The sequence below is a fragment of the Emys orbicularis genome, chromosome 1 (assembly GCF_028017835.1).
Source record: "Emys orbicularis isolate rEmyOrb1 chromosome 1, rEmyOrb1.hap1, whole genome shotgun sequence".
NCBI classification, from domain to species: Eukaryota; Metazoa; Chordata; order Testudines; family Emydidae; genus Emys; species Emys orbicularis.
In genome coordinates, this window is record NC_088683.1 from 83,648,797 (window position 1) to 83,676,227 (window position 27,431).

Consider the following 27,431-nt stretch of genomic DNA (forward strand, 5'->3'; position numbering starts at 1 on the left):
TGCAGAGCACCACTATGAAATAAATTGTATACTTTAAATATCTGCAAAGAGCCACATGCCACGTTAGTAAGCTCTGGTGTTAAGGTTTACAAAAACAAATACCAGTATTTTATTCTGTGCATGTTTTATGATTTCGCCATTGTTTCCAACTGTCAGTACGCTACAGTTGGTAGTGCTCACTTTTGGGATAGCTCAGTGGTTTGAGCATTGGCCTGCTAAACCCAGGGTTGAGTTCAATCCTTAAGGGGGCCATTTAGGGAACTGGGATAAAAATCTGTCTGAGGATTGGTTCTGCTTTGAGCAGGGGGTTTAGACTAGATGACCTCCTGAGGTCCCTTCCAACCCTGATATTCTATGATTGGACTCAAATCCCACCCTGGGATTTGTTCTTATACCTATTGCTTATATTTAAATGCATTGTGAAGTGTTACTGTTCTCCTGAAAAGATCTACAAAGGAGATGTCTTCTTTCCTTACCTCTGGTTATTGAGACCCTATAAAATGCCTTTTTTTTTTTTTTTTTTTTTTTTTTAAAGGAGATACAGAAGACAATGGCCAATATTATTTGGTCCTAAATAATGTTGTTTCTAATGTCCAAGTTTGTGAATGCATTACTACTGAGTGCTTACTGATTGTTCCATTTGCCTTCCAGGTCATTGTAGAGGGCTACACCACCACACTGGCAATATGAAAGTCTTAATTATTTATAGTCTCCATCTATGACACTTTCACTAGGTTCCTGGACCACCTTTCATCACATAAGCAACATTAAATCTTAAGCACAGTAAATAAATGAGACTCTCTTTTGGCAAACAGTTCTGTAAAGAATGTCAAGAATCCAGATGCCTAACAAATTGATATAGATGAAGATTTATTTTAGCAAAAATACAGTTTAACAGTTACAATGAATTCACAGTTCTTCCTACCTCAGGCCTCACAGGATCTTCAATCCCTACAACAGCAATGCAGGTAAGACCAGTGACAATATCATTTTCATTGTCCCACTCTGGCTCAGGTTCTCCTGCTGGGAAGTCTCTGAATGCTAGACATATAGTTCTGAGTCCCTCAGAGGCCATAGGTTCAATCACAGTTTTTATAATATCATCACGGTCCCTAGGTCTGAATGCCTTTGGTTCACCATTAGCACTCAATATTTTGAAGCACCTAAAAAAAGAATGGAAGAGGTGACTAAATACCAAATAAAGGATTTAGTTTATGGTAAGATTCAGAACCACATACTTAAACACCTGATAAAATGAAATTGTAATGCTTGCAGGCATAACGAATCGTTTTCCTCAAAGGAAAACAATTTTGAGTCCCTCCAAAAGGCAAAGGAAGGTGGTGTCAACCTTACATTAACTCCCCCTCATATAAGCACTATATTTTGCAGGCGCTTAAAATGGCAGAAATTGAAAGTTAATATATTAGTCTGTCTGTATTGTACTTCTGTGTTTTGTGTTCAGTGAGAGATGGACAGTGGGGAGTTCCCACAGCACAAAATAATGCCCAAAAGCAGCAGCAGCTATGGTGGATGAGAGTGCATAAACTAACATTACCTTCAAAGAATTAAAACTCTCTAAACTGGTATTTAGATAATGCTCACTCTGACCAGCTGAGTCTAAGAAATTTAGCTCTTGAGCAATATGAGAACCAGGTCCAATGTTTCACGTGGTACAGGAGTAGGATTTAAATCAATTGTGCTTATCAATTTATATGGTACTTAATTTGGTCTGACACCAAAATATCTGCCTGCAAGACATCAGACCAAACTGCAGTGATTTTAAGCAAGGTTTTTATAAAAATTATATTTCTAAGATTAGCTTCAGACTTCTTGTTTTCGCAAGTCTGAGCTTTACATCTACATGTATAACTTGAACACAAGAAAAACCCCTTCCCCATGCTCCGGGTGCCCTTGTGTTTTGAATTGTCTGTATATATATTGTCGGGATTTCCAGTAAAGTTGGTAGTGAGTTGATAAACGTTTAGCAGTAAACAAGTGACCTCTCCCTACCCGCAGCAAGTAAGCGGTGTAGTCATTAGTAAGGCAGTGCCAACAATCTGTAAACTGAACCGCAAGTTCTTTAGACAGTCTACAAAGGAAAGCATTACAATAGCCCAAAAACAGTTTATCACTTCATAGGGTTATTCCTTCATCTCTTGAAATACTTTAATATAGCACAAACTGATCCAAATGATATGGTAAAAAACATTCACTAAAAATCAGCAGGTAATTTGTTTCAGAAAGAAACAAGTTTAGAGGATCTGACTAATGAGGAAAGAAATATTAGGTGTATTTTGACCGTAGAAGAGTTTGATTTCTCATTGCCAGGAAATACAAAAATAAATGTGTTTCCTCCTCAAGCAGCAAAGCACTAAAAAAAAAAAATGCCACTTAAAACTTCAAATACATTGCAATACAGTACAATATACACTAACTCCAGAAGCATAAGAAAGATGCTTTTTAAATATTAAGTCATAATTACATACAACTGAGTAGATGTGTTAACATTCTAAAGTACCAAATGACTCAACCATTCCCCACCACCATTATAGCCAAAATATGAATTTCAGATCTCCCAAAAAGCATATAGGAAAACTATGTTGAATTCTTAAAATGCTATGGTCTAAAACTACACATTTAACTCAACACTTGTCAATAAACAAATAGAACATTCACAAACTACCTCATGATTTGTTGAGACTAGAAGCAAGGTAAAGAAGTAAAGATGCACAACTGTTGTATATTTAAATATTGGGAAATTTTTATTACTTAAACAAAAGCTATGAAGCAGTCAAATCACAAATTCACAATGCCATAAGCTAAAATGTTTAAGTCGATAAAAATTGATGATTTTCCTTACCTTCCAAGAAAGGTCTTAAAAATATTTAAGGAGGTGATGAGGGAATCAAGCTCCTGCTAATAGTTATAGAAAGAGCAAGGGGGATGGAGGTGGGAAGTCACTGGTTAAGTAGTTATCAAAAAAATAATAATGTAGAGATTACTTAAAGTATTATTCTGGCATACTAGATAGATTTCCTTATCTGCTATTTTCTTCTGTTACTTTTCACAAGACTGGAGTAATTCTATGTTTTCAGCTACTCAGGTAACTTCCAATTCCATCTAAGTTTTCATGTCCCCGCTCCCCAACCCTGGCCAGAGGTCCCAAACCCTACTTCCAGTTTGGCATGTAGAACAGAAGCTCATGAGAAAAACAAACAAAAAAAAACAACAAACACAGGAATAAAAAAAAGCTACACAGTTTAAATTTGGATAAGGGTAGGTGCCTAGTACACTAGTGGAAAGACTTTCAATTTTCCAACATGGAAAGAATGAGGACAGAGAACATTTTAATTGTGAACAATTAAGTAGTCGTGATTTGTGATACTCTGATGAGATTTATCTTTAAATCAATGTGTGGAACAAACCTGTGTCAATGGCTACATCCACATTCTGTGCCAAAGTGACCAGAGAAACACAGAATTTACTTCCAGCTATTGAGACACTGAAGTATAGAGAGGAGGAAGGATTTCAGTTTTATCTTTCAGTAGTAAGAGATTAGTGATCTATCTACAAGCGTGCCCATGTTGACCAGTTTGATCTAGGAGCATTGTTCACTACCAATCCAACAAGATAAATTTTTTAGTTTGCAACAGCTCCCTTAGACTTTCTCCTGGATCTAGCCCTGATAAAACAGTGAGGATATGATACAGGTCCATTATATATACCCAAGCTTTTAAAAATACTCTAGCAGATACTGGAGAATAAAACTAGTTCTGGTAACAGACTGCTTTCTTTTCAAGGAGACAGGATCTCGGTCTAGTTTTGGCAACTCTGCTCTCTTTTTGGAAAATGGCTCAAGTTTTCCCGTTCCTCCATGGAAGATTCAGAACTCCACATCTCATGGAAAAATCCCCAAAGAGATCCTACCCATGTCAGGTTCTGCATGCCTCTTGAAGGACAGAAGAGTTTCTTCAGGCTGACATCTGCTTGGGAAAGGTCTTAACCCTGGAGTTGTGGATACAGCTTTAAAATCCTATGAGTTAGCTGGTCAGTTACATTATCACTAGATGAAAGTGATGCAGAGGAAACAAAATAGACCAGAAAAATCATCTTAGTTAGGGGGGCATTAACTGCTGAGCATGAGGGAGTAGTTTCCTTTTGGTCACAGAAACTTAACATTTAGAGGAGTGAACTCAATCAACTATCATGACTGAATCAGAACTTTCACACTTGACATAGGGGGCCTAACTTTTGTTTCTTCTTGAAGGCTTGACTGGGCTGATGTTATGGTCTGGATCTATGCCTGACAGAGGCACTATACTTCCCTAGAAAGTTGGCCACTGCCTGTCAGTTGTTCACAGCTGGGTGGGAAACACGCCGCACAGCAACCAACTAGCGACAAGACAGTCCAATGGTCTAAAAGTAGGGTGAGGAATTTCTCAGGTGCATGGCTGTCAAAGTGAACTTGCTTTCTGGTCCCATTCACTTCTCACCTCTGACACTATCCAGGTAAAAATGAGGACAACCGATGAGAGGGCTGACGCACCTGAAACAAAATCACTGACACACAGAATGGATGAAGGAAAGCCTGTCTTCAGCTTCAGAGAGGCTTTATCTTTTAAAAGGAGTAAATAATTGTTCTCAGGCAGGGCGTTGAAACTTGCCATGGGGGGGTGGGGGTGGGAGGTTGTAATGGTTTGTTGGTTCTATTTCGGTCTAGCAAGCATTTTGGGGCAGTGGTTGTCTCACATCTAGAGAGAGTCCCCACTTTGCTTGAGCGTAAAGCCATAGCACTGTGGTTGTGACTAGCCTTCTGCTCTGCCCACTTACCTGCTTCCTGTCTCAAAAGCAGATTCAGAGTTTGCTTAGGCATAAGAAGCAGCATGCCATTGCCTGCACCACACTTCAACTTTTATGCAAGTTTTCCCTCTTCTGCAATGTGATTTTAGGGAAGCAAAAGGAAAAGAGAAACCTACTTTACTGTTTTCCTGCTTCACTGAAATAGGAAAAAGCAGTTGTGTGAAAAAGGCAAAATATAGTAAGAGCAGCTCTCAGGGTAGTAGGAAATAAGTCTTTGTTACAGCTGGTTGTCACCTTCTTGACTAACGGGAGAAAGGCGTATATCCCAAAATCTGCATTGGTGGCAGCCAATACATAGAAGAGCCGCTACTTTTGCATGGTATAGTTTAACAGTTTTACTGTTCTCAAATGGGAAGATAAAAAGATTATCTGATTAGTTTGTCAATTACATGTACATAACATTTAAAAAAAATTAATCTTACTTTTTAAGAACTATCTCAGAGGCACCCTTGCTGAATATCCGAAAACTGCCATCAGAATTTTTTAACACCGTACTCATTGATTTTCTGACTGAGTTGAAGGTGTATACTTTGTACAGTGCCTCTTCTGGTATTTCATTTCTTACATCCTGATAATCTCTTTTTAAATCCAGAAGCAATCCCAGCAAGGCACATTCTGTTTTATTACCAACATGACGTGGCAGGCCACCTTCTTTTTCAGGAGGCTGTAAAAAAAAAAAAAAAAAAGATGCAATTCTATTCTAGTTTGCAGAATACAGTACTCCATTATTAGAAAATTGCAAATTTAAGAGCAGTAGAAGTGAAGTTATTACCATCCTAGAACCAGATACCCTGCTTATGAATTGCTGAATTTGTAAAATCAAAGTCACTTATTACAAGTGTTAAAAATCTGTATTTATAAATGCCCTGATCAAAGTGAAAAGAAATCGGCAGCTTTCATAAATTGTAAGCCAGGAAGGGACCATTTATGATTTTTCAGTCAGACATCCTGTAACAGGCCAAAGAATCCAACCCAATAGTTTCTGCATCTGATCCCATAACTTCTGCTCAAGTGACAACATCTTTATGGAAAGATATCCAACTTTTGATTAAAAAGACTACAAATGACAGAATCCCCCACATTCAAAGGTAAGTTGTTCCAATTCTTAAGTGCCCTCATTGTTAAAGTTATTTCTAGTCCAAATTTGTTTAATTTTGGATTCCTTAAAATTGACACATTATGTCTTCTCTGATAGATTAAAGAGCCTATTACTATGAAATCTCTTCCCCTTGTAGGTACTTGTAGGCCATGATGAAGTCACCCATTAACCTTCTCTAAACTAACTATATTGTACTTAAGTCTGATTGTAAGGCATATTTTATAGAACTCAAACTATTTTTAGCTCTTTTCTGAACCCTTTCCAACTTTTCAGCATCCTTTTTGAAGTGCTGACAACAGAACTGGACACCATATTCCAACAGTGGTCCCACTAATGCCATATATAGGGACAGTACCACCTCATTATTCCTACTCACTGTTTCTCTACTGTATAAGCCAAGGATCAAATAGAATGGCCATACTGGGTGAGACCAATGGTCTGTCTAGTCCAGTATCCTGTCTTCCAACAGTGGCCAGTGCCAGATGCTTCAGAGGGAATGAACAGAACTGGGCAACTGTTGAGTGAACTATCCCGTGTCATCCAACCCCAGCTTCTTGCAGTCAGAGGTTTAGGCACCCCCAGAGCATGGGGTTGCATCCTAGCTAATAGCTACTGATGGACCTATTCTCCATGAACTTATCTAATTCCTTTTTGAACTCTGTTATACTTTTGGCCTTCACAACATCACCTGGCAATAAGTTCCATGGTTAACTGCATTATGTGACAGTTTGCCCTCTTAGCTACAGGACTGCACTGTAAGTTCATGTTCAGTTTGTTACCCACCGAAATCCCTAAATAATTTTTGGAGTCACTTTCCACCCCCACTTCCCCAAGATACACTGCTGAATCTTTTAAGTATGATCTACATTCTTTATTCCTAGATGTAGGATCTGGCATCTGGCTGCGTTAAACACACATGGTGTTCAAATGAGCCCACCTTACCAAGCAATCTAGGTTGGTCTGTATTACACCGAGCTTTTATTTACCACTCCACCAATTTGTGTCATCTGCAAACTTTACCAACTTCTTTATATATTCTTCCACGTCGATTGATTAGCATTGAGCCAATGCCAGATCCCTGTTGGACCCACTAGAAACACCTCCAATTGGTAGAAGATTCTTCATTTAAATTTTTCATACCAGTTAACCCATTTTATGTTGATTTTTGTCGTGCTTTTAAAAAATAAAAAAGTCTTTTCAAAGTTTTTCATTAGTTGATGCCAGCTAGCCTAATATACAGTTAATATATTCTGGACAAAATTTGCCTATTCAAATTAGAAGACATGCTCTTGCAGATTAACAAGACACATAACATTAACAACTTCAACAGGCAGATGGTTTAGTATTTTTCACAGATTCTAGAATATTAAGATACTAGTGAGTTAAAAATTGTAGCTTGGATCTAGACAAGGTATTGTGATGCCTCTTTTCTCTGTAAGGTGTTTTTTTGGGGGGTGGAGACAGTCAAGGGTACCACTGTTACTGGATACAGCAAAAGGCTTAGAGCAACTTTCCTTTTTACAGGTACAGTAACACTAATATCATTCATAAGGGTTGTTTCCTACTATTTCTCCAAAAATCACTCTTCCCATGCAAGCATATTATAGGTCCTGAACCATCCGCACAAGACAAATTGGAGCAACGCATATTCTTGGAATGAACCTCAGCACTGAGCCACTCATATGCACCTACTGCACTCTTACTGGATATTTCTCTCTCCGTACTGGCTACTTTCTGAAAATTTTCACCAATTTTCTCTACAGGTAGCAAACATATCTTTTTCACAGAAAAAGTTCTAATTTAGCTATGTATTGTAGAGTTGATATTCCCTAACATATAGATGGGTACTGGCAAACTTATGTAATTGGATGGAGTATTTAAGGCAAGTAAGCCATACTCTGCTATATGCTTCACTATTTTCTGTCTACTCAGAAAGCAACCTCAACATTTTTCCTTATTATATATGGCATGTAATATCTCCTGAGATCATGATTGGTGGTGTGTATATGAATCAGGTAAGTGGATCCCACCATTAAACTACTAGACAAAAGTAACAAACTAAAAAGAGTGCAATCTTTATACTGAATATCAGTTGTGCAATAGATTTGTGATACAGGTACTGAACTATTCATTTCACAAATGCTCAACATAATGAAAAGGAATCAAGTTATGAACAATGATGGATATTATTGACCCTTAATCTATGCACTTATTCTACTAACATTACATTATCCAGGAATAAAAACTGATCAATTAAATTAAGCCACTATTTGTACTTGCATTTTTCATTATATCTAGTGAACACACTATACTGCTCACATGTTTATATTGTGGTAGCACCCAAAATGTGCTAGATGCTTTCCAAACAGAGGAAACAGCCCCTAGCCTGTAAAACAAAATTCATAAGTTTATCCAAGAATTAGGTATTATAAGAAAGTCAGCTTCTTGGAGTCCATTTCTGAATCACCAATTCAAAATAAGCCAGTATTTGTGTTTTGAATGGTTCCCAAACCAACTGAAATATTGGGGTGTCTTAAATTACAGTACAGTTAAAAGGTACCTCACCCTTAACTCAGTTTATACACATTTAAATCAGCTAGTTGATGGTCAAACATTACCATTATTTGTACAGGGTTTTTTTAGAACTAAAGATGAGTGGCCTTTTATTTTTACTATTGTATAAAACTAAGGAAATTCACTTACCAGTATTTTGGAAGTGTAAGCACAATTAACAGAAATTCCTGTTACAAGATGAGCCAGAGTTTTCTCAGGAATAGCATCTGGTTCTGGAATTTTTTTATAATGTTTTTCACTGACAAAAGCCTGCACCACTGTCATTCTGTTCATGGTCAATGTTCCAGTTTTATCTGAGCAAATGGCTGTTGCATTGCCCATGGTTTCACAAGCATCCAGGTGTCTCACCAAATTATTATCTTTCATCATTTTCTATGAAGAAAAAAAAGCAAATATGAACAGCTAGTCGCCACCACCGCCACCAGTGCTTCAACTTTCAAAACTTCTAACTTTTAAGGTATTGGGTCTTCAGAAAGCGCTAATACCTACTTGCAGAAGGGCAGGCCTCTTTAAAAAGGTGCCTCAGGTTGGCAACCCAAATACTGACACATACAGAAAATTTATACCCAAATATATCATGCCACAATAAACTGCATTTTAAACATGTCTACTAGAGCCAGAGTCCATATTCTGCTGCATTTGTATGTCAAACTTAGGTGAATAAGTAGTAACATTCCAGCGAATTACTCAAAGTGAGACACCAGCTATATCGCTACACTAATAGAATCTGGGATCTGAGCAGACCACTTCTAATAGAAGACATTTTGTTCAGCATCTACTCCTGACTGATCAACCGGAGATGAATATTCAACTGTTTCCAAAGATGGAATGTCGCTGCTGTAGGAGACAGTTGCTTTACAACTGCTCTATAAAAAAAAAAAAAACAACGGGGGGGGGGCAGACATATAGGGAGGTTGAGCCCTTTCTCCCTCCCCAATTTTTAAGTTATGTTTTTACATAGTAAGATTAGCATACAACTTAAATACTTCAGCTTGCATTACAGGGTGCTCTCCATTCACTGACTGGAGAGCAAGACAGAACTACTTTGTTATATTTTCTTTTAGCTTAAAGGGCAAACTATTCAGTCATCTTAAAATTTGTGTGATGTTCTGACTATATTTTTTTGTTAGAATTTTATTTAAAATGTTTCAAGTCAGTGAAGTTTGACTATTCAAGAACTGAAATCTGTGATAATGGACTGAACAGCCAAGAGAAACAGACCAGATGGTGCAGAAAAGTAGTGCATGAGTTTCACCTATAGACATTAGTTCAAAATCCTAGTTTCAATCATTCTAGCTCCCAAAAGGCAGTTAAGTGGGCTATAGGTCTCGAATACCAACACTGCTGCAAGTTGCAATAAAGGCACATTAGCAGAGCTGTATGAAAAAGCAGCACACAGTCAGTGTCTGCACTATGCCAATCTCAAAGCAGTGTTCAACCTCTCATTATCACTACTGTATTGGAACAAAATAAAGATATCTAAGAATCTGAAGTTTACCAAGGTAGCAGATACCTTGTACTAGATAGTAGGCTCTAGATATTCTGCAATATTGACTCAAAAATAGGGGAAAACAATGAATTGGCAAGTACCCAAGCAGACTATGAAGGATTATCGCACCATTTTCGGATTAAATTTACTAATTAGTAATGCTTATTGGACAAGTGTGTTAGTGGCAGAAAGGAAAGCTTACATAGCTCAGTGTGCAATCCTAACACACACACACACACACCTTTATTTTAAGTTAGTACAATAGGTTATGGTATGAATATGACAAGCATACTGGAGTGCTAAAACTATACACACATGCACATATGACAGAAGTCCTTCTATTCCAAGTCCATGCACCAGAACCACTATGCTTCACTTCATGTCAAGTAGACTATTTCTAAATTTACATTATTCTGCCCAAGGAACCCCTGATTTATATTAATGCACAGAGGATTAGATACCAACTCGCCACAATGTTTTTTCATTGTACTGTACTACAGACGAGAATGAGTGAAGTAAGATTCCCTCAGTCTCCAATGAAGACAGTTTAACAGTGTAGAATTTCCTGCTTTGCATGATTTAGAAAAGTTTTATGTGCCCACCTACCTTTAAGCATGCTTTTTACACATACCTTTACAGAGTAAGCCAGTGAAATAGTGACTGCAAGTGGAAGACCTTCTGGTACTGCCACCACCAGGACTGTAACTCCAATAATGAAGAACTTCACAAAGTATTGAATATAAATTGGTGTGCATTCAGCAAGCCAAGGTCGCTTCTGAACCCAGAAGGTATCAATTACAAAATACAAGATAAGGATAATGACTGTGATTGCAGACATCAACAAACCTTTTGTTAAAAAGAAAAGGATAAGCAGTTATTTAAAAAAAAATATCCATCTTCTCTATTATACAAATAACATCTAAAATAAGATTTCAAAAAAACTACCCTCATTTTCAGATTAAATGCAAAAATCTGAAAGTGTTATTTAAAGTGGGAAAAATAACAAAAATCTTAAGTATAAAATTGTAACAGGTAAGTCAGAAGATTTTGATGGTTCTCAAAGCAGTTATAAACTTAGCTCCCAAACACACAAATACAATTTTTTATTGGATATATAAACTCTTACACCGCTATATTAAGATGTAAGTAATGGAAGAGTCTTCACAAAGGTGAAGGGTAAAGCACATTTGTGACAGACTTATGGGTAATGGAAGAGTTCTCAGGAGAAAGAATAGCATTGAAGATAGCAGGCTGATCCAAAAGGATGAAAATGTAGAAGAGGCCTTGATATTTCACAACAGGACATTGGTGAGGGCAATTTCAGTGGAGTGAATGGAAGCTAGATTGTAGGGGATCATAATGCTAGTTAGTGAAAATACATTCAAGACAGGACTAGACAACACATTGATTAAGCATAAAGGCAAATGAAAGGAAGGAGATAGGAAAGTAGATGGAGAGAGAGAGAGAGAGAGAGAGAGCGCTTACACTAGTGGGACAATGACATTCATGCATATAGAAAAAAAGTTGCCAGAGGAGTGACTGGGGAAGAGAAGAAATGGGATTAATTTTAGGGCCAGATACAAGAGCAGACAGAATTGAGAGAAACAAGGAGAACACTTCAGAGTGAGAGCAGGAGAGTGCAAGCAGAAAGAAGAGGCATGGAAGGATCTCTTTAAAGAAGCTGAAGATAACCTAAGAAGAGGGATTTTAACAAGGGAGTGAAAGGCACAGAAGAAAGTTGTAGTGAGCTGCTCAAATGTGAAGTAAAACATTGTTTAGAAAGAAAAACTTGCATTGAATGCCTGGAAGAAGTGGAATTACACATGAAACACTTCAGTATAATTATTGAATGAAACTGAATGTGAACCCTTTGCACATCAACTACTAAAAATCTGTTCCCTCCTCTCTTCCAATAAGATAAGCATAACTACAAACATCAAGAAACGACTCCTGTGTTAAATGCCCTATTGCAATAATAATTTTCATGGTTTTGGTACAATTTTAGGACAATGCAACTATGAACAGGTCATTTTATATTACTTTTAAAATGGTGCACTTTCTAGTTCCTCTTCATAAACATAATAATAAGCTTTCTCATCCCATCAAATAAGCAATTGTTTGCCAAACATTTATTTTGTCATGTGCTTCTAACAGAGCTGAAACTATCTAGTTTATTTTTATTATGTAGACACATTTTTTATTTAAAAAGGTCTTAAAGACAAAAGTCTCTTAATTATTAACACTAAATATTTAAGATAAATATTGTATTTATGTGTATATTTATGCCTGCATCTGTAATTTTCACTCCATGCATCTGAAATGGGCTTTTTACCCACGGAAGCTTATGCCCAAATAAATCTGTCAGTCTTTAAGGTGCCACTGGACTCCTAGTTGTTTTTGTGGATACAGACTAACACGGCTATCCCTCTGATATTTAAGATAATGTAATAAGGGGAATGGGTGGAAAGAATAGTGATGTTAGTTTACAATATAAAGAAAATAAAGAGCATATGTAAAAACCTAATTTGTTAGTACACCATCCTGTGGAAGTATCAGATGAAGATGGACATGCAACATGACACTCTATGGATACACCGACACATGCCACCAAAACAAACCCTAGGAATAACAAGCTGCTCCTGCCTGCCAAAAAGGGTCTGTTCTAAAATTTTAGTTTAGATAATGCTAATAGTGACCTTGGAGCTAGTTACTCTCTCATGCTGATCTGACTTGGTTACTGAGCTAGTGCTCCTCAGCTGTGTTTCAGGGCATCAGTCATTAGCGCCTAGGAAATGCCTGGCTCCAAGGTCATTACTGATTAATTTAAGAAAAAATAAGCTTCAATAATGACATTTCACATCTATTTCCCCATTCATTTTGGAAGGGTAGACTTTAAAGTCAAAATGTCGACTTTAGTAGTAACTTAACTTTACTTATATCCTATAGCCCCCCCTCCCCACCCACCCACAAAACAACATGCTTGATTAGAGTGGGAAGAGATTCTCAAACCTGAATATATACCAATACAATACACAAAAGAAATATCCAGAAAAGAAACAAGTAATCGATAAAGATGCCATTGATATACTTTGTGGGAAGAGGAAGCAGAGAAGAATGCCTCAATAGTGGGCCCTCTAATAGAAGAAAAAGTCCTATCTTCAACAGTGTACGTCAATATTACAAATTCACATTCCCTCTGCTCAGATAAAGGGCAACAGATCCAACAATCACATTTCTATGTAGTATACTGCCTGGTCAAACATGTCTTTCCTGGAAAACTGTATTTGTTGGCATATAATATGCCAAAGTGAGAAGTAGTGTGAAAGGTAGAAATATTTCACAAAATACACCACACACCATCATCTTGGAAACCAATGTTCTAAAGCTGTACTTTCTAGTGTTATATTCTTTAAGAGAAACTACCAATACATTCATTTGATTATACACTCAGAGTAAAGCACACGCAGGTTCGTTGTAACTTTTCACTTTACAATTAGTGTATGTGCGCTTTAACTTGACTTTGCCATATTTTCTATCAAATAAGCCAGTGTGATACTAGAAAAAGGATAAAAACAAAAAAAAACTACCTATGAGTAGGTTATTTCAGAGCAGGGCCACCAGACTATTTCAGAACAATGACACCAAATTTGTTCAGTGTCAAAAACCACAAAAATATGAATAAAAATCATACCTGCTTTGCCAATCTGAACTGCTAGCTTTGTAAGTTTGCCTTGTAGAACTGATTTTTCTTTCTTTGGCATATTTGCTCTCTTCTTGTCTTTCTCATCTCCATCTCCACCATCTTCACTCTTCAAGGGTTGCATTTCCATGGCTGCACCATCTTGAGCTTTGGCTAAGTTTAGAAATATAGGGGACATACGAATGAATAATTGCATATGAATGAATAATTACAAAGTCCAGTAAGACACTGGAATCAGTGTTAGATGCATGTGCTCAGCAATCCCAACTCCCATTAATATCAGCTTTAGTAGTGTCCTTGAAGCCAGTCATTCCCAGCTGATCAATAACGTCACCAGTGATCCCTTATCACGTCAAAACTGGCTTCAGGATCACCACCAGAAATGAATGCTATGTGACCTAGAGGGGCTCAGGTCACTTCTATTTAGATGTTTAGCCAAGGCTTTTGGGAATTTAACATTGGACATTGTTTGAAAATTTGGGGTGAAGTTAGAAAATGTGGGTCTTAACGTTTACTACTTTTGATTTTAATCATAAGGGACATTTCATATTTGCATTTTTGGGTTAGGTTATGGCAACATTTACCTAGATCTATAATATTTAAACAAACTACTGTATATAGGTGAGGCAGATTAAGATACACAACCTTTTTTCCCCCTAGAATAGACACCTATACAAAAAGAAATGTTTTTAGTTGTTGTTGTTTTTTTATTACATATTTACCTTTGTTGCGGTTCTCAACAGCTCCATCTTGTTTTTTACCTGTCAGGAACAAAAATAAGGAACTGTAATTTTCAAGCTCCATCTCTCTAACATACAAGCATTAAAAAAAATAAGTTCTCAAGTCTTATTTCTGTAACCTATGGTTGCTTATTTCTCACATCAATTAACTTCGATTTAAATGTAGAAAATTTGACTGGATACCTAGGAGGAAAAGTAACTTCTTGTGTAATTTTTGTTTTATAATGGAACCATCAAGCTATGGGTTAATCATCTAAGTATAAATATCAACTTTGTTAGACCTGCATATCTCAGCAAAAGAGGTAGCTTAGACGTTCCTGTTTTGAAGTTCAGTCTGTTTACTCCTAGGGAAATTCTGTGCCAAAAAATTAAAAATTCAGCACAAAAAACATTTCTGCACGGAGTATTTCAAAATTCTGCGAATTTTATTTGTCAAAATAACACTACATATTCAAATCAGTTTCAATTATTTGGTAATTTATTTCAAAATACTTGTCAGCAGGTATGTCTAACAATACAGACAGAAAAATTCCCCCAGATATCCGCACCTCCTCTCCCCTCAGATCCCAGCTTCAGGGTCCCCCCTTGCCCAGATACACCCCCCCACCACCACCACCCAGAGCCCAGCTGTGCCCCCCACCCCAGCCCAGACATCCGCTCCCCCTACCCCTCAGAGCCCAGGGATCCAGAGGGAGAAACAGCCTGATGCTGGGTCCCAGGCTTGTGTGGAGTTTCCTGTGCGCCACCGTCTCCTTCCCCCAGAGTGTGCAGGGAACCGCACCTACCAGGAACCCTCTAGCTCCCTCCCCCCTCCTCCTAGCAGTGTCTATGTACAAGGTGGGCTCTGTCAGGTCCAGCAGGCCGCTAGTGGCGGCCAGCAGCATTGCGGCCCATTTCTGTGCGGAAAAGGAAATTCTGCACGCACAATATTAATTTCTGCAAAATTCTGCATTGTGCAGTGGCACAGAATTCCCCTAGAAGTACCTGTTGGACTGTTACAGCACCAGAACTAGGCTTTTTACACTACAGATGCTTCACCAGCACTGCTATACTGGTGTAGGTATGCCAGCATAGCCACCTAATGAAAATGCAGCATAAACTGACAGGAATTCTCCTAGCATAGCTAAACACCTCCCATGAATACCATTAATTATGCTGACAGAAACACTGTTGAAAAAAAACTGGGGGTTTTGCAAGCATAGCTATGTCAGCTAGGCAATGCGATTTTTAACTCCCCCCCCCGCTTCCACCCCCACACTCCTAGCTAACATATCTAGGCTACAAAACTTTGCAGCATAGCTGAAACCTGAGCAGGGAGGTCACTGCCAAAACTGAAACCACAAATTTAGTAATGTTTTAGCAACACTGCAGATGAGAGAATAAAAACTCAAATTAATACATATTTTGATATTTAGCATCACAAATGCAGGACTGGAAGGGACCTCGATACATTATCTAGTCTAGTCCCATTCACTGTGGCAGGACTAAGTATGATCCTTCTAGACTATCTCTGACAGGTGCTTTTCTAACCTGTTCTTAAAATCCGCCAATGACCTTCCCTTTCCAGAGGTATCTGTTAGGACAGTCTTATTTCTTAATGTCCTGTCTACATAGACATGGCAGACTACTTTTGAGTAACAGTTTTGTGTCTGGTCATTTGCCATATAAGAGAATGCCACAAATCTTTGTGGATACCCACTAATGATAATCTACAACAAAGTGGCCACCCGGGCAAATATGTAAAATCTGGATAGTTTCACATTGTGTTTTGTGTTAGGAAAACCACCTCAGCCCTCCTAGAAGTCAGCTGCAGTGGGGGTAAGATCAAGATCCTAAGATCAATTACTGCAACTGCTATCTTTTTCTGTGGAACCACCACTGCTGCTCCCACCTCTCTTCCTATTGCCCTATCCTGAAAGCGCCAGCATCTCCTGCACCAGCTGCTTGCTTCTTTTCCCCCTTACTTCCCCTCCCTCCCACTGTGAAGGCTACGCAGCTCCAGCTCTCTGAAAAGTGGCTCCCCTCTTAAATGAGCAGCAGGTCAGAGGCTGCTTTGCTCTTCACTTGTCCACTCATACTGGGAGAGGAGGGGAGAGGCGCTATCAGGGAACACAAGTGCACATTTTCTTACCATTTGCCCTGAAGGACCAAAATTTGGACAATCCTAGTTTAAGGCAACCCATTTACAGATCTGAATACAAGGCTGAACTATACTTCAGTATCTTCTACATACAAAAAATGTTTTAATCAGGACAACGGAAACAAAGCAACTAAATAGGATTTTTTAACTGAAAATTGATATGCAATGACACCAAAGCCAGTTTGAATAGGCTTCCAGTACTACCTTTGACAGAAGAATAAGTTAGGTTTTCTGCAGAGAAAACCCCCCACTGGTTACTTCAGTAGTCAAGTCTCTAGTCTAATTCAATAAGCCATACAGCAGTAGTTTCTACTATAAGCCTAAATGTAACTGCGTAGGAGAAAGACTCACCACAGCAATCAGCATGTGCCAGACAAAGGCTGACATCCAGTCCATGCTGCTTAGTAAATATGTATTCTAGGTCATTGCCTTGACTATTCTCTTTACCCTGGAGGGAACCATGACGACTTTAGTTAAGTGGATCTTTATTTCCACAACCAATGCTGGCTTGATAAATGGTTATTGTCTGAAATTGGAAAGGTATCCAGGTTGACACTTAAGCTACAAAATAAAAAAACTTTAAGAACACACAGTCTTCATGATTTTGAATCCTCATATCTAAGCTGAGGATTTATCTGCAGGTTTGCATAGTGAATGAATTCAGAGAGTGCTGTTTCCAGATTTATGAGAGAAAGATGTTCCTAGTTTTTGAAAGACACTCAGATTATATGTAGGGACAAGTCAATATTGAACAAAAGAGCACTACTTGCCAAAAGGGCTGTCTTGTTCTTTGTCTGCTTTGGCTAATTTGAATTATATCAGAAAGTCTGTGTTAAAAAGATAGCACTGAAGGAGGAAGGGAACAGATGCATTAACTCCATGCCAAGGGGTCAATGCTTGTTTGGTTTTTCTTAAATTTAAAGAATTAGCCTGCTTTACCTGAAGCCTTTGTTGATTTCTAATAGGAGTAAGAAAAGACAGGGTTAAGAGGAGAAAAGATACTCTGTGTGCTGAGCTACCATAAAAAGGTTCCAAAGGAACTGTAATTGCCAACCATATCTTCTGCTACTGTTTTGCCTTAGTAACCCAGCCCACCTTTTGAATTCTGGGGAAGTTTCTGGGATAAGATATGGAGTTGTATACCTCAAAAAGGAACATGGAATTATTTAAGATAGGAGGAAATATAATTAGCCTTTGGCAGAGATCCTAAAACAGATTATCATCCCCATAATAATTTATATAGATTATTGTGGAAGGAATATTTTGCTTCAAGTCCTTCCCAACTTCCTGGAAAGACATTTTTAGTGAGTGATGTAATGATTAAGGCCCTCTTCTAGGAGTCCTCATGTTTATCTCTGGTACTACTTAGTTCCAATAGCCAGTTGCCAGAACTGAAGTTATGGAAAGAGTCATACGGAGTAAGACAACTTTTTCCAAAGAGCTGTTCTCCATTGATTTGTCTTCTTGAGAAGACAGTAGATGCCATGTTGAAAGATTTTTGGCTGCAAGACATTACATGGGAACAGGTGCTCTGCACAGGCCACTGCAATCTGACTGACCTTGCCAAACAGTACCGATAGGATAGGAGAATATAAACTTTAAAGAACTCTAATATTACATTTTTCAGCCATTTAAAATTCAATGCTTACTTTTCTTGTCCTTTTTCTCCTTCTCTTTCTCTTCATCATCCCCTCCAGCCCCAAGTAAGGTAAATATAATTCCAGTTTGAGAGTTCACACCTACAGCAGTAACTACCATTCTTCCAGAGCCTTCCATCACATGGGTACCTGAAACAGAGTACATCTTAATACTTTTCCCAGTAAGTGTAAAAGTAGCCAGCTAGCAAAGCAATAAAATCAAATGTTATGGGTTTTTTGTTGTTTTTTAATAGAAGAGTCACTAAATACTTGATTAAATTATATATGATCCCTTGATTTGTGTTTAAAATTGTAGAAAAGTTTAAAAAAAGTTTAGACAGACTGTTCTTAAGAGACTAATTGGATGCTAGGGCAATCTAAAAACGTATAAGGCATTTTCCTGCACTTTTTTCTACTATTCCAACTTGTTTTAACAGAAACACTCCCGTTCACAGGCCAGGCTTTCATTCTGCTTAATCCTGCAATGAATTTAAAGAGAGTCACATTCTTATGTAAGCTACTTGCCAACTAAATTAATTTAAAAGCTAGCATTAATATTACAACTGCACAATCAGAGACAAGGCAAGCTCTTAAGGAGTAAACACTGTCTTGACAGCAAAATAACCTATTTTAAAATAAATTATATTCTTAGACAAAAAAGTAAGAGTACATATCAGCAGTTTAGGATAAAATACCCTACAGGGATATCACTGGTATCTCAAAACCAGGCACTATGAAACTAAGCAATTTAGAGTTGGGGCTAAATTTAAAAAAAATCCAAATATGTTAAGGTGTAGAAATATAGTTAGGGTATCCAAAACAACTCTGCACAACAGAAAAAATTAAGAGTTTAATCTGTCTTTAAAAATCAATTTACCTTACTCTGAAACTATGAACGTTTATAAGTTAGTTAGTCATTTCCATACCTTAACATGTTTTAATTTTTTTTTCATAGTTAAAACTAAATTTATTTGCTGGATTTATAATATATTGTTTTGGGATAATTACCACATCCTAGTATTTATTTCCCACTCAATTACTCAGACATTCTCACAAACTTAACCCAAGAATTTGCACCCAGGAATTTCAGAGTGCTTTACAAACAGGTAAGTGTTCCACTAGTCCTGAGAGGTAAGCAAGATTTGAGTTTGTAAATATGGGAAACTAAAGCAAAAGTTAAGTGATTTGGCCAGAGCACACTGCAAACTGGCAGAACTATGAATCTAAGAATTGTCTTCTTCCTTCTTTGTTCCAACTACTAGAAAAAAAAATGTCTCCCAGCTAGCTATGTTGTAGGGACTAAAAAAATAATGTAAAGAAAATTATCAAACCTTAGCCACTTCTGCTGTTAAGTGGTGAGATACAATGTTCTCTTCTTTACAGGCCATCTTTAAAAAGCTGAACATACTTATGTAGAATATAGAGCTAAAAGGTTCTCCCCTCTCCCCTGCCAAAACATCGTGCTTATGCTTGTGCTTTATTAGACATTTCATATTGTCTGCCCTGAGATTACGGTGAGTAGAATACTCAAGAAATGACAAAAGGCACAAGAGACAAAGCTGAAGGCATTTTTATACTGTTTAGGTTTTGTTTTAAACATTTAGCTTTCTTTGTTAACATTGTGAATGGATAACATTAATAAAGCATGCCACACAAGGGCTCATGAACACACTGTGAGCCATCCAACAAATCCGCCAACAAAACCAAGACCAGACCAGACTTGATATTGCTGGTATTTCAAAGATAAACCTCAAAAAGCTTTCTAATATAAGCTTTCACGTCTGGTTTACATATAAATGGTAACAGGACACAGCCCATTTTTAGAAGAGTCTTTTGTAAGTCACTTTGCAGGTGAAAATAGCTAATATATGCAGACTTATTAGGCATTGCCTCTGATGTCAGAGTCCCGATAGCACAAGCCCTCAGCAGGGTCATTGGGTCCAGTAGGAAGGAAAACCAGAATTCTAGAAATTCAAGTTCCAGGGTCAGTTATAACCTAGTATCAACTGCTCCATACTATGAGTTAAATATTAATATTCACGCACCTGACAGCAGCATAGGATCTTTATCCAAAGTCTTCTTAACCTGATCTGATTCTCCAGTCAATGAGCTTTCATCAATTTTAAGGTCATTTCCTTGAATAAGTACACCATCAGCTGGCAGAAGATCACCTAAAATACAGAGCATTAAAAACTGCAAACTTGAAACACTATTAATAAAGTCAAATAATTGAGTTAAATATATATTCACCATATTTTACTTGCGCAATATCCCCAACAATTATGTCGGCTACTGGTATCTGGATGACTTGTCCACCCCTGATGACAGTGAACTTCTGTTCTTGTTCGATGCGGCTCTGCAGCCCCCTAAATTGTTTCTCTTTACTCCAGTCATTGAAAGCGGTTACCAATACCACACAAACTACAGATAAAAGGATTGCAGCTCCTTCAATCCAACCTGTTTCACCTTCCTCCTCCTCTTCACCAACAGTCACTGCTCCACATGCTGTAAGAAATAAAGACTTTTTTTAAAAGTTCAAAAACAGACTCCTTTGTAATCCATATTAACTTTCACAAGGAATAAATTTACACTGACTTTAGTCTGGTAAAAGGATTTCCTAAGAAAGGCTTAAATTAAAGCTGGTCAATGTCTCAGTCAGAGATTACAAGAGAGAGTAGGAACAAGTAGGAACTTATGAGAGAAGTAGTGTAGTTCAGAAACTCAGGAAGCAAAGAAGGATTTCAGTGGGAATTATAGGTGCTCAGCAGTTTAAAAATATCAGACCATTTATTTAGATATCAGAGTTAGGTGCTTAAGTTTGAAAATTTTAAGGGTCCTTATCACTGCAAAGGTAACAGCTATCCAGCTCCAGCAAATCTTTTTTGTTCACTTTTACCTGGCAGCTGCTCAGTGACAAGATTTTGGTCAGTTGCCCTACTACTATTCAGAACTCTGCCAGTAGTGAAACAGAAGAACGCCTGTTTCACTCTTCTGGCTGCTTGGAGAAAGCTCTGAGCAGCTGGAGGGAAGATCCAGAGGAACGGAGACCTTTCCTCCCCTCCCCAAAAGAATGTGAAGTGGAGTAGCAGAAGAGCTGATATTTAACCTCCCTTTTCAGTCTCCCTCTGATCCTCCCAAAACAACAGTTAGGAAGAGGTTCTAGGCAGGAAAGGAAGAAAAAACCCTTCTCTGTTCCAGCAGCTAAAACGATGTGGAGCTTTAAGTGTGCCAGATAGTTAGTAGCTAGAGGCTTATTCAAAAGATGAGCCCCTGAGGGGGTTCCACCACCACCATCTTGGCAGGAAACCCTAGTACTCTCCCCATCTCAACAGCTATGTGCTGCATGGAAACTGATCTCTCCCAATGTTTCTCTTGACCTGGTTGGTGAATCTTCACCACTGTCTTGCTTTATCTACTTTTGACTACAAGCATTACCTGGTATATTTTTTCCAGTCCTGAACAGAATGAGATGAGATATTGAAACTAAAAAAAAAAAATTGGCATGTTTTCAATCTATAATTAATTTCTAGTTATCTTCTGAACCACCTCGAGTCTTCCAGAGCAGACAATGCTTTTAACTTCTGTTTACATGAAGAAATGTTCCCCCCACCTCAAATGTCACAGTAGAGGCAAAGGCTGCAACAGTGGATTTTCCTTCAAATTTTGAACCATAAAAACAAAAGCCATGCTTTGGCAAAAATTTCAGTTTGAAAATTTCAAGAAACTCTGGCTAGGACTTCAATGACAGTGCTTCTAAACAAGCTGTAAAAGGTAGTTGTGAAACTTATTCTGGATTTATGATTGGAACAGTTACTAAATTCTGCCATCCAAATTGACAGCAGCAGCTGTCAGTCTGGATGATCTACAGAATTCTGGAGGACTGCTCAAATGGTGAACTAGGAGCAGCTCTTAACTGACTATTTCAGAAGTTGTAACAATCAAAATAGGAGTTACTCTTTTAAAAGCTTTGATTTAACAACTGACAGTTATGTCAATAGTATGAGGTATGGTGGATAAAAACCATTAAATATTGGATTTTTTTAAATTGGATTTTGTTTATTTTTAAAAGTAAACATGTATTTAACTTAAATCTATTCAAAATTAAATTTGAAATCAATAAATTATGTTAAGGGATAAACTTATTAAAATCTATCAATTTTTTTTTTATTTAAGTTAATCAGTATACGTGTTTGCTGCCAACTTTTGGAGAAAGTCAAATCACTGAGCTGGTAGAAGGCACTGGCTAAGCACCTGGAACAAAGCTTGGTGAAATGCTATGCCAGCTCTTGATAGCAGTAGCCTCTTCTGCACAGAGAAAGTTTTCTTCATTTCAGTTTATTCAACTAGTTCAGTTCAATGGCTACTACATTCAAAGTTAAGAAATCAATTGGGAGTTGGGGGGAAAAAAAAAACAGGAAAGTTTTTTATTCATAGAGTGAAAGAAAAAAAACCCAGAGAATTAGGTGTGAAAAGTTGAGATCTTCTAGTTCTAAAATCTTGACGGATATGACCAGAAATAATCAGTTCTGTTCACTAACTACAGTTAACACTTTAGTTTTAAATGCAAAACATGTTTTGTTAACTTTGATCATTTTTTCTTATGTAGCCATCACATTTGTTATATTTATCTAATACATTTTCAAATTCTTTTTTGCATTTAATTTGCATTTCCATCCAGAGCTCAACACAAATCAAATTAAAAAAACCCTAGTAAATAAGATTATTCACCATTTATAATAAATTTAAAAATTAAGAATCCAAGTAAAATTCAGATGTAAATTAAGCAACATGATTGCTTAAATAAATGTGTACAGATATCCTAAATTTAATGTAAAGGCTATAATTAATTGCAAATCAACATGTTTTAATGCTTACAACTAATGAGAATCAACCTTTCAGAAAAACTAAAAAGTACAAATGCAAAATAATTTAAATCAATTTAAATCAGTGCATCCTGCTTGGTGATTTAAATCATGATTAAATTTGATTTTATTTAAAGAAATCCACCCTGCTATGAAGTCAACCTTGAGCTATACTACAAACAATTCTGTTTAGCTGATATTTATGCTAGTTTCTGAAACAGCAAAGGTTACTCAAATTCGGTCAGATCATCTGGTTGTCTCTCTTAGGTCTGAAGCGTTTTAGAAGATTCTTTGACAGGTACTGAAATAGCTGGCTCAGTGGAGAAAAGGGCTTGGTGACTCAGACCTGTGATCACATTAGTCACAAGAACTAGAACGTCTAAACTGAACTTGAGAAGAACAACTTGTAGCAAGAACTCTGCTATCTATGCAGCCTGGATAGGGTTTCTCTTTGTCTTGATGGCTGGGTCAGCTTCTATAACCTCATGAAAGATGTCTGGGAACAGGGTGAAAGAGCACCAGACCGGAAACAGTTGTATGTCCATTTTTATTTAGTCAACACTTCTTTGACAAGTTGAAACTAGAATGCAAAGCAAAGAAGCCACCATTATGTTTGCCCCCCCCCCCCCCAAATAAAACAAAAAACAAAAACCCTCACTGAAAGCCTGATCCAAAGCAGGTGCTGAAGTTTTTAAACTGATAGTTCTGAGTGACTGTACAGACAATCTTTTCATTTCTGAATTGGAGGATCAAAGACGGTGTTAACTATCATTTACAAATGAGAAACAGAAGACTGCTAAACATGCCAGCTCCCAGTGGAAAAAACCTGGTCAACACTATCTGGAAACAATTCTGTTTATTCAGAATCTTCAAGAAAGAGAAAAGCTGAATATTCATTTGCATTTCATTGCATGAAAACATGAACTGTGTGGGCTGTTTACTTTTGAAGAATCCAGCAGCTCCTGCTGCTTATGCCTCATTTGAAGTATTAAAGCTTGTGTATGATATCACTTCACAGTCAAATATGACTATGAATATTATTGGAATTGCTATTTTAAATGCAACCAATGCACCTGTTTTTTATGCTAGTGTTATCCCAGTAGAGAAGTGAAATGGAAAGCAAGCAAAATTACTTTGAATAAGAATGTTCTTGGTCTCCATTGGCTGATTAAAACTGATCTTATGTAAAATTTAGAATTGAAGTTTCACAACACTGCAATTTACATATATTAAATATTTCTTGCTTCAAGGTTAACTTACCTGCTTCGTTCCCTCCTGGAGGCTGGTAAAAAGAAAGGCCCAATGATATTATGGCTGCAATTTCTAATATAATTAGGGTAACATCCTGTAGTGCTTCCCATACTAACTGAAGAAATGTTTTTGGCTTTTTAGGAGGTATAAAGTTCTTCCCAAACACTGCTTCTCTTCTCTCTATATCTGCTGGATTTCCACTTAGACCTAAATATTTAAAAAAAAAAAAAAAAAAAGTAAATTTCGGCATTCGTTTTTTTATAATCATATGCATATCCCATTCACGAAACTCTGTATAAGCCAGAAGTGTCACTCTCTACAACCACAGCTAACTTAACAGGTAGGAATACAGCATGATACTATATATTAAATACTTTCAAGGATGATTCTTACATAATACAAAGTAATCTTTAAATTATTGGGGTTACAAAGAAGGAAACAATCACAAATCCACCCAATTTAGGCTTAATCTATTTCTGCCTTTTTTATACCATTTCAGAGAGAATTGTGGTCTCTTATGTATCTGAACATATATGTATGCCAGATAATAGATAAGACTGAATTGGTAGGGGGCTCAAGCTACCATATTGCGGGGCACCGAGAAGTTCTCCTATCTCTCATAGCTACTAAGGCCAGAAAAGACCATTATGATCTAGTCTGACCTCCTGTATAATACAGGCCATAGAACTTCCCCAAAATAATTCCTTGAGTAGATCTTTTAGAAAAAGATCCAATCTTGATTTTAAAATGATCAGTGATGGAGAATCCACTACAACCCTTGGTAACTTGTACCAATGGTTAATTACTCTCACCTATTAAAAAATTATACCTTATTTCCAGTCTGAATTTGTCTAACTTCAATTTACAGCCATTGGATTGCATTTTACCTTTCTCTGCTAGATTAAAGAATCCATTATTAAATATTTGTTCACATACTTCTACACTGTAATCAAGTCACCCCTTAACCTTCTCTTTGATAAACTAAATAAATGGAGCTTCTTGAGTCTTTCACTATAAGGTAGGTTTTCTAGTCCTTTAATCAATCATTCTCATGGCTCTTCTCTGAACCGTCTCTAATTTATCAACATCCTTCTTGAATTGTGGGCACTCGAACTGGACACAGTATTCCAGCAGTGGTCGCACCGGTGCCAAATACAAAAGGTAAAGTAAAATAAGTCCTCTACTCCTACTTGAGATTTCTCTGTTTGGGCATCTCAGGATCACATTAGCTCTTTTGGCCACTTCAATCATACAGGGAGCTTGTGATGGTTGTCGCCTCCTCCGATCCCTTGGTCTGGTCCCCTCATTCCTGTCCTTCAGTTTCTGGTTCAGTATTTCTCCAATGAGAGCCATGTTCACTTGGATTATTTTACATTTTCACATTCCATATTACTGAACTTTTTAGCACATCACACTTTATGTAACCAGTACACTACACATGCGCAAGCTTCAATTTACATAACTTCTGCATTTTTTTAGGTCATGTTTTATGTTACCCTGTTTCTGGGTCATCCCACTAAAATGCTTCTTGTCATTTCAAGTTTGTGTTTTGACCTCAAAACTTCCAGCACATTACCTTTGTTCTGTTTGCAATAGAATCATTTTAAGCAAATCAGCAATTCTATGTAAAAGAAGAATTGGCAAAACCACACTTATGCTAGCAAGGCTTGGCATAAGCGTTCTCTCATACAAACTCATTCACTATCTATAGTTAGAAATCATTAATGTATAGTTATCAGAGCTTTTAGTTGTACCATTAGCAATTCTTCATTTTTTAGTATCATTCAGTAGGTTATCCTATTCTACCGCTGAAGGGGTGTGTGCGTGCATGTGTGGGGGGGGGGGGGGAGGGAGGGTGTTATGGAAAACAATGACCCTTTTCTGTCAACATTTCTTATAGTCTTTAAACGGGGTTTCAAAGGCCTTTTTATTCAATGTCCAGTTTTGTTTGGGAATCACTACCAAAAAAAAAAAAAAAAAAACTTCACAGGAAAATTTTGAATGTTGTATTTTGAAGGGGTGTCTCCATTTTAGGGCCTTAATATTTAGTTGCTTTTAACAGTAACCCAACAACATCCATAAGTCAAACATGTCACTATCTGTAAGTTGAGTAACTCGAAGATCCACATATAAGGAGCAATAAGACATTCAAGTTGTGGCTTACATTCTCAGTAAGCTAGTGCAAGCACACAAGATGCCGACTGAATGAATGGCACCACCCCCATGATAGTGAGAAACATCACTAACACTTCCAGAAAAAGCAAGATAACCACCAGGGGACTGCTTCATGAATGAACTGAAAAGGACAAAACACAGGTGAGTAGGCCAAACCCCAATAGGTTATTCTCTTCTCTCCCCACCCCCCCGCACTCCTCTAAGTGCACACTTATTAATGTGTTGCTAGGAACAGAACCATTTTCTGTAGCTAAACAATAGTAATATGGATGAGGCAGTTGCGGGAGATATCCGTTTCCCTGATACCTAAAGTGAGGGTCTGAACATCTAAATAATCGCCGGGGGGGCGGGAGGAAAGAGCAAAATCATTTACAGCATACAACATCTTTAGGGCTCCTCTTCTGCAAGTCTACTTGAAAAAATTAACTATCTACCCTTATGCAGATAAGCTGCCACTACTGAGGCATTTGCTGAATGCTCAAGTAGCAGCCTACATGCAAGTAGTAGTACTGGATACTGAAAATAAGCCAAATCCTACCACAGAAAAAGAATTAATTTCTGTGTGTTGCAACCTATCCTGTCCCACTGTCTAAACTGACACCAGTCTGTTGGGAATCCCACGTGCGGTTAAAGCTGTCTGGGTAGTGACTGATTACTGTTCCTAGAGCTGGGTCACTCAGGCACACACCCCAGTTGTAGACCCCCATGTCTGACACTCCTGAGTCCGATCCTGCAGTCTCGCTCACCTAGTGCCACCACCCTCCTTAGCCCTCTCGTTGCTTCAACATGTTCCCTCCAGAGTCTGCCTGGTTGTGAGTGATCTGGGACATCAGGGACAGTGTGATATTAAAGTAAGGAAACAGACTTACAAAGACTTTTCTCACACACATTTTACTCAAAGCAT

At 37.6% G+C, this 27,431-nt stretch overlaps 1 protein-coding gene across 1 annotated transcript in view; it reads right to left on the reverse strand.

Moving 5' to 3' along the window:
* The window catches only part of ATP2B1 (ATPase plasma membrane Ca2+ transporting 1), a 105,733-nt gene that overhangs the window by 19,719 nt on the left and 58,583 nt on the right, over positions 1–27,431 (reverse strand). The window contains exons 3-12 of the mRNA XM_065419954.1: positions 24,362–24,559; positions 20,490–20,744; positions 20,285–20,410; positions 18,252–18,389; positions 14,445–14,483; positions 13,714–13,875; positions 10,654–10,868; positions 8,663–8,905; positions 5,283–5,524; positions 926–1,163 (exon numbers count right to left, since the gene is read on the reverse strand). Coding sequence (XP_065276026.1) covers positions 926–1,163; positions 5,283–5,524; positions 8,663–8,905; positions 10,654–10,868; positions 13,714–13,875; positions 14,445–14,483; positions 18,252–18,389; positions 20,285–20,410; positions 20,490–20,744; positions 24,362–24,559 — 1,856 coding nt within the window. The remainder of the gene's footprint in view (positions 1–925; positions 1,164–5,282; positions 5,525–8,662; positions 8,906–10,653; positions 10,869–13,713; positions 13,876–14,444; positions 14,484–18,251; positions 18,390–20,284; positions 20,411–20,489; positions 20,745–24,361; positions 24,560–27,431) is intronic.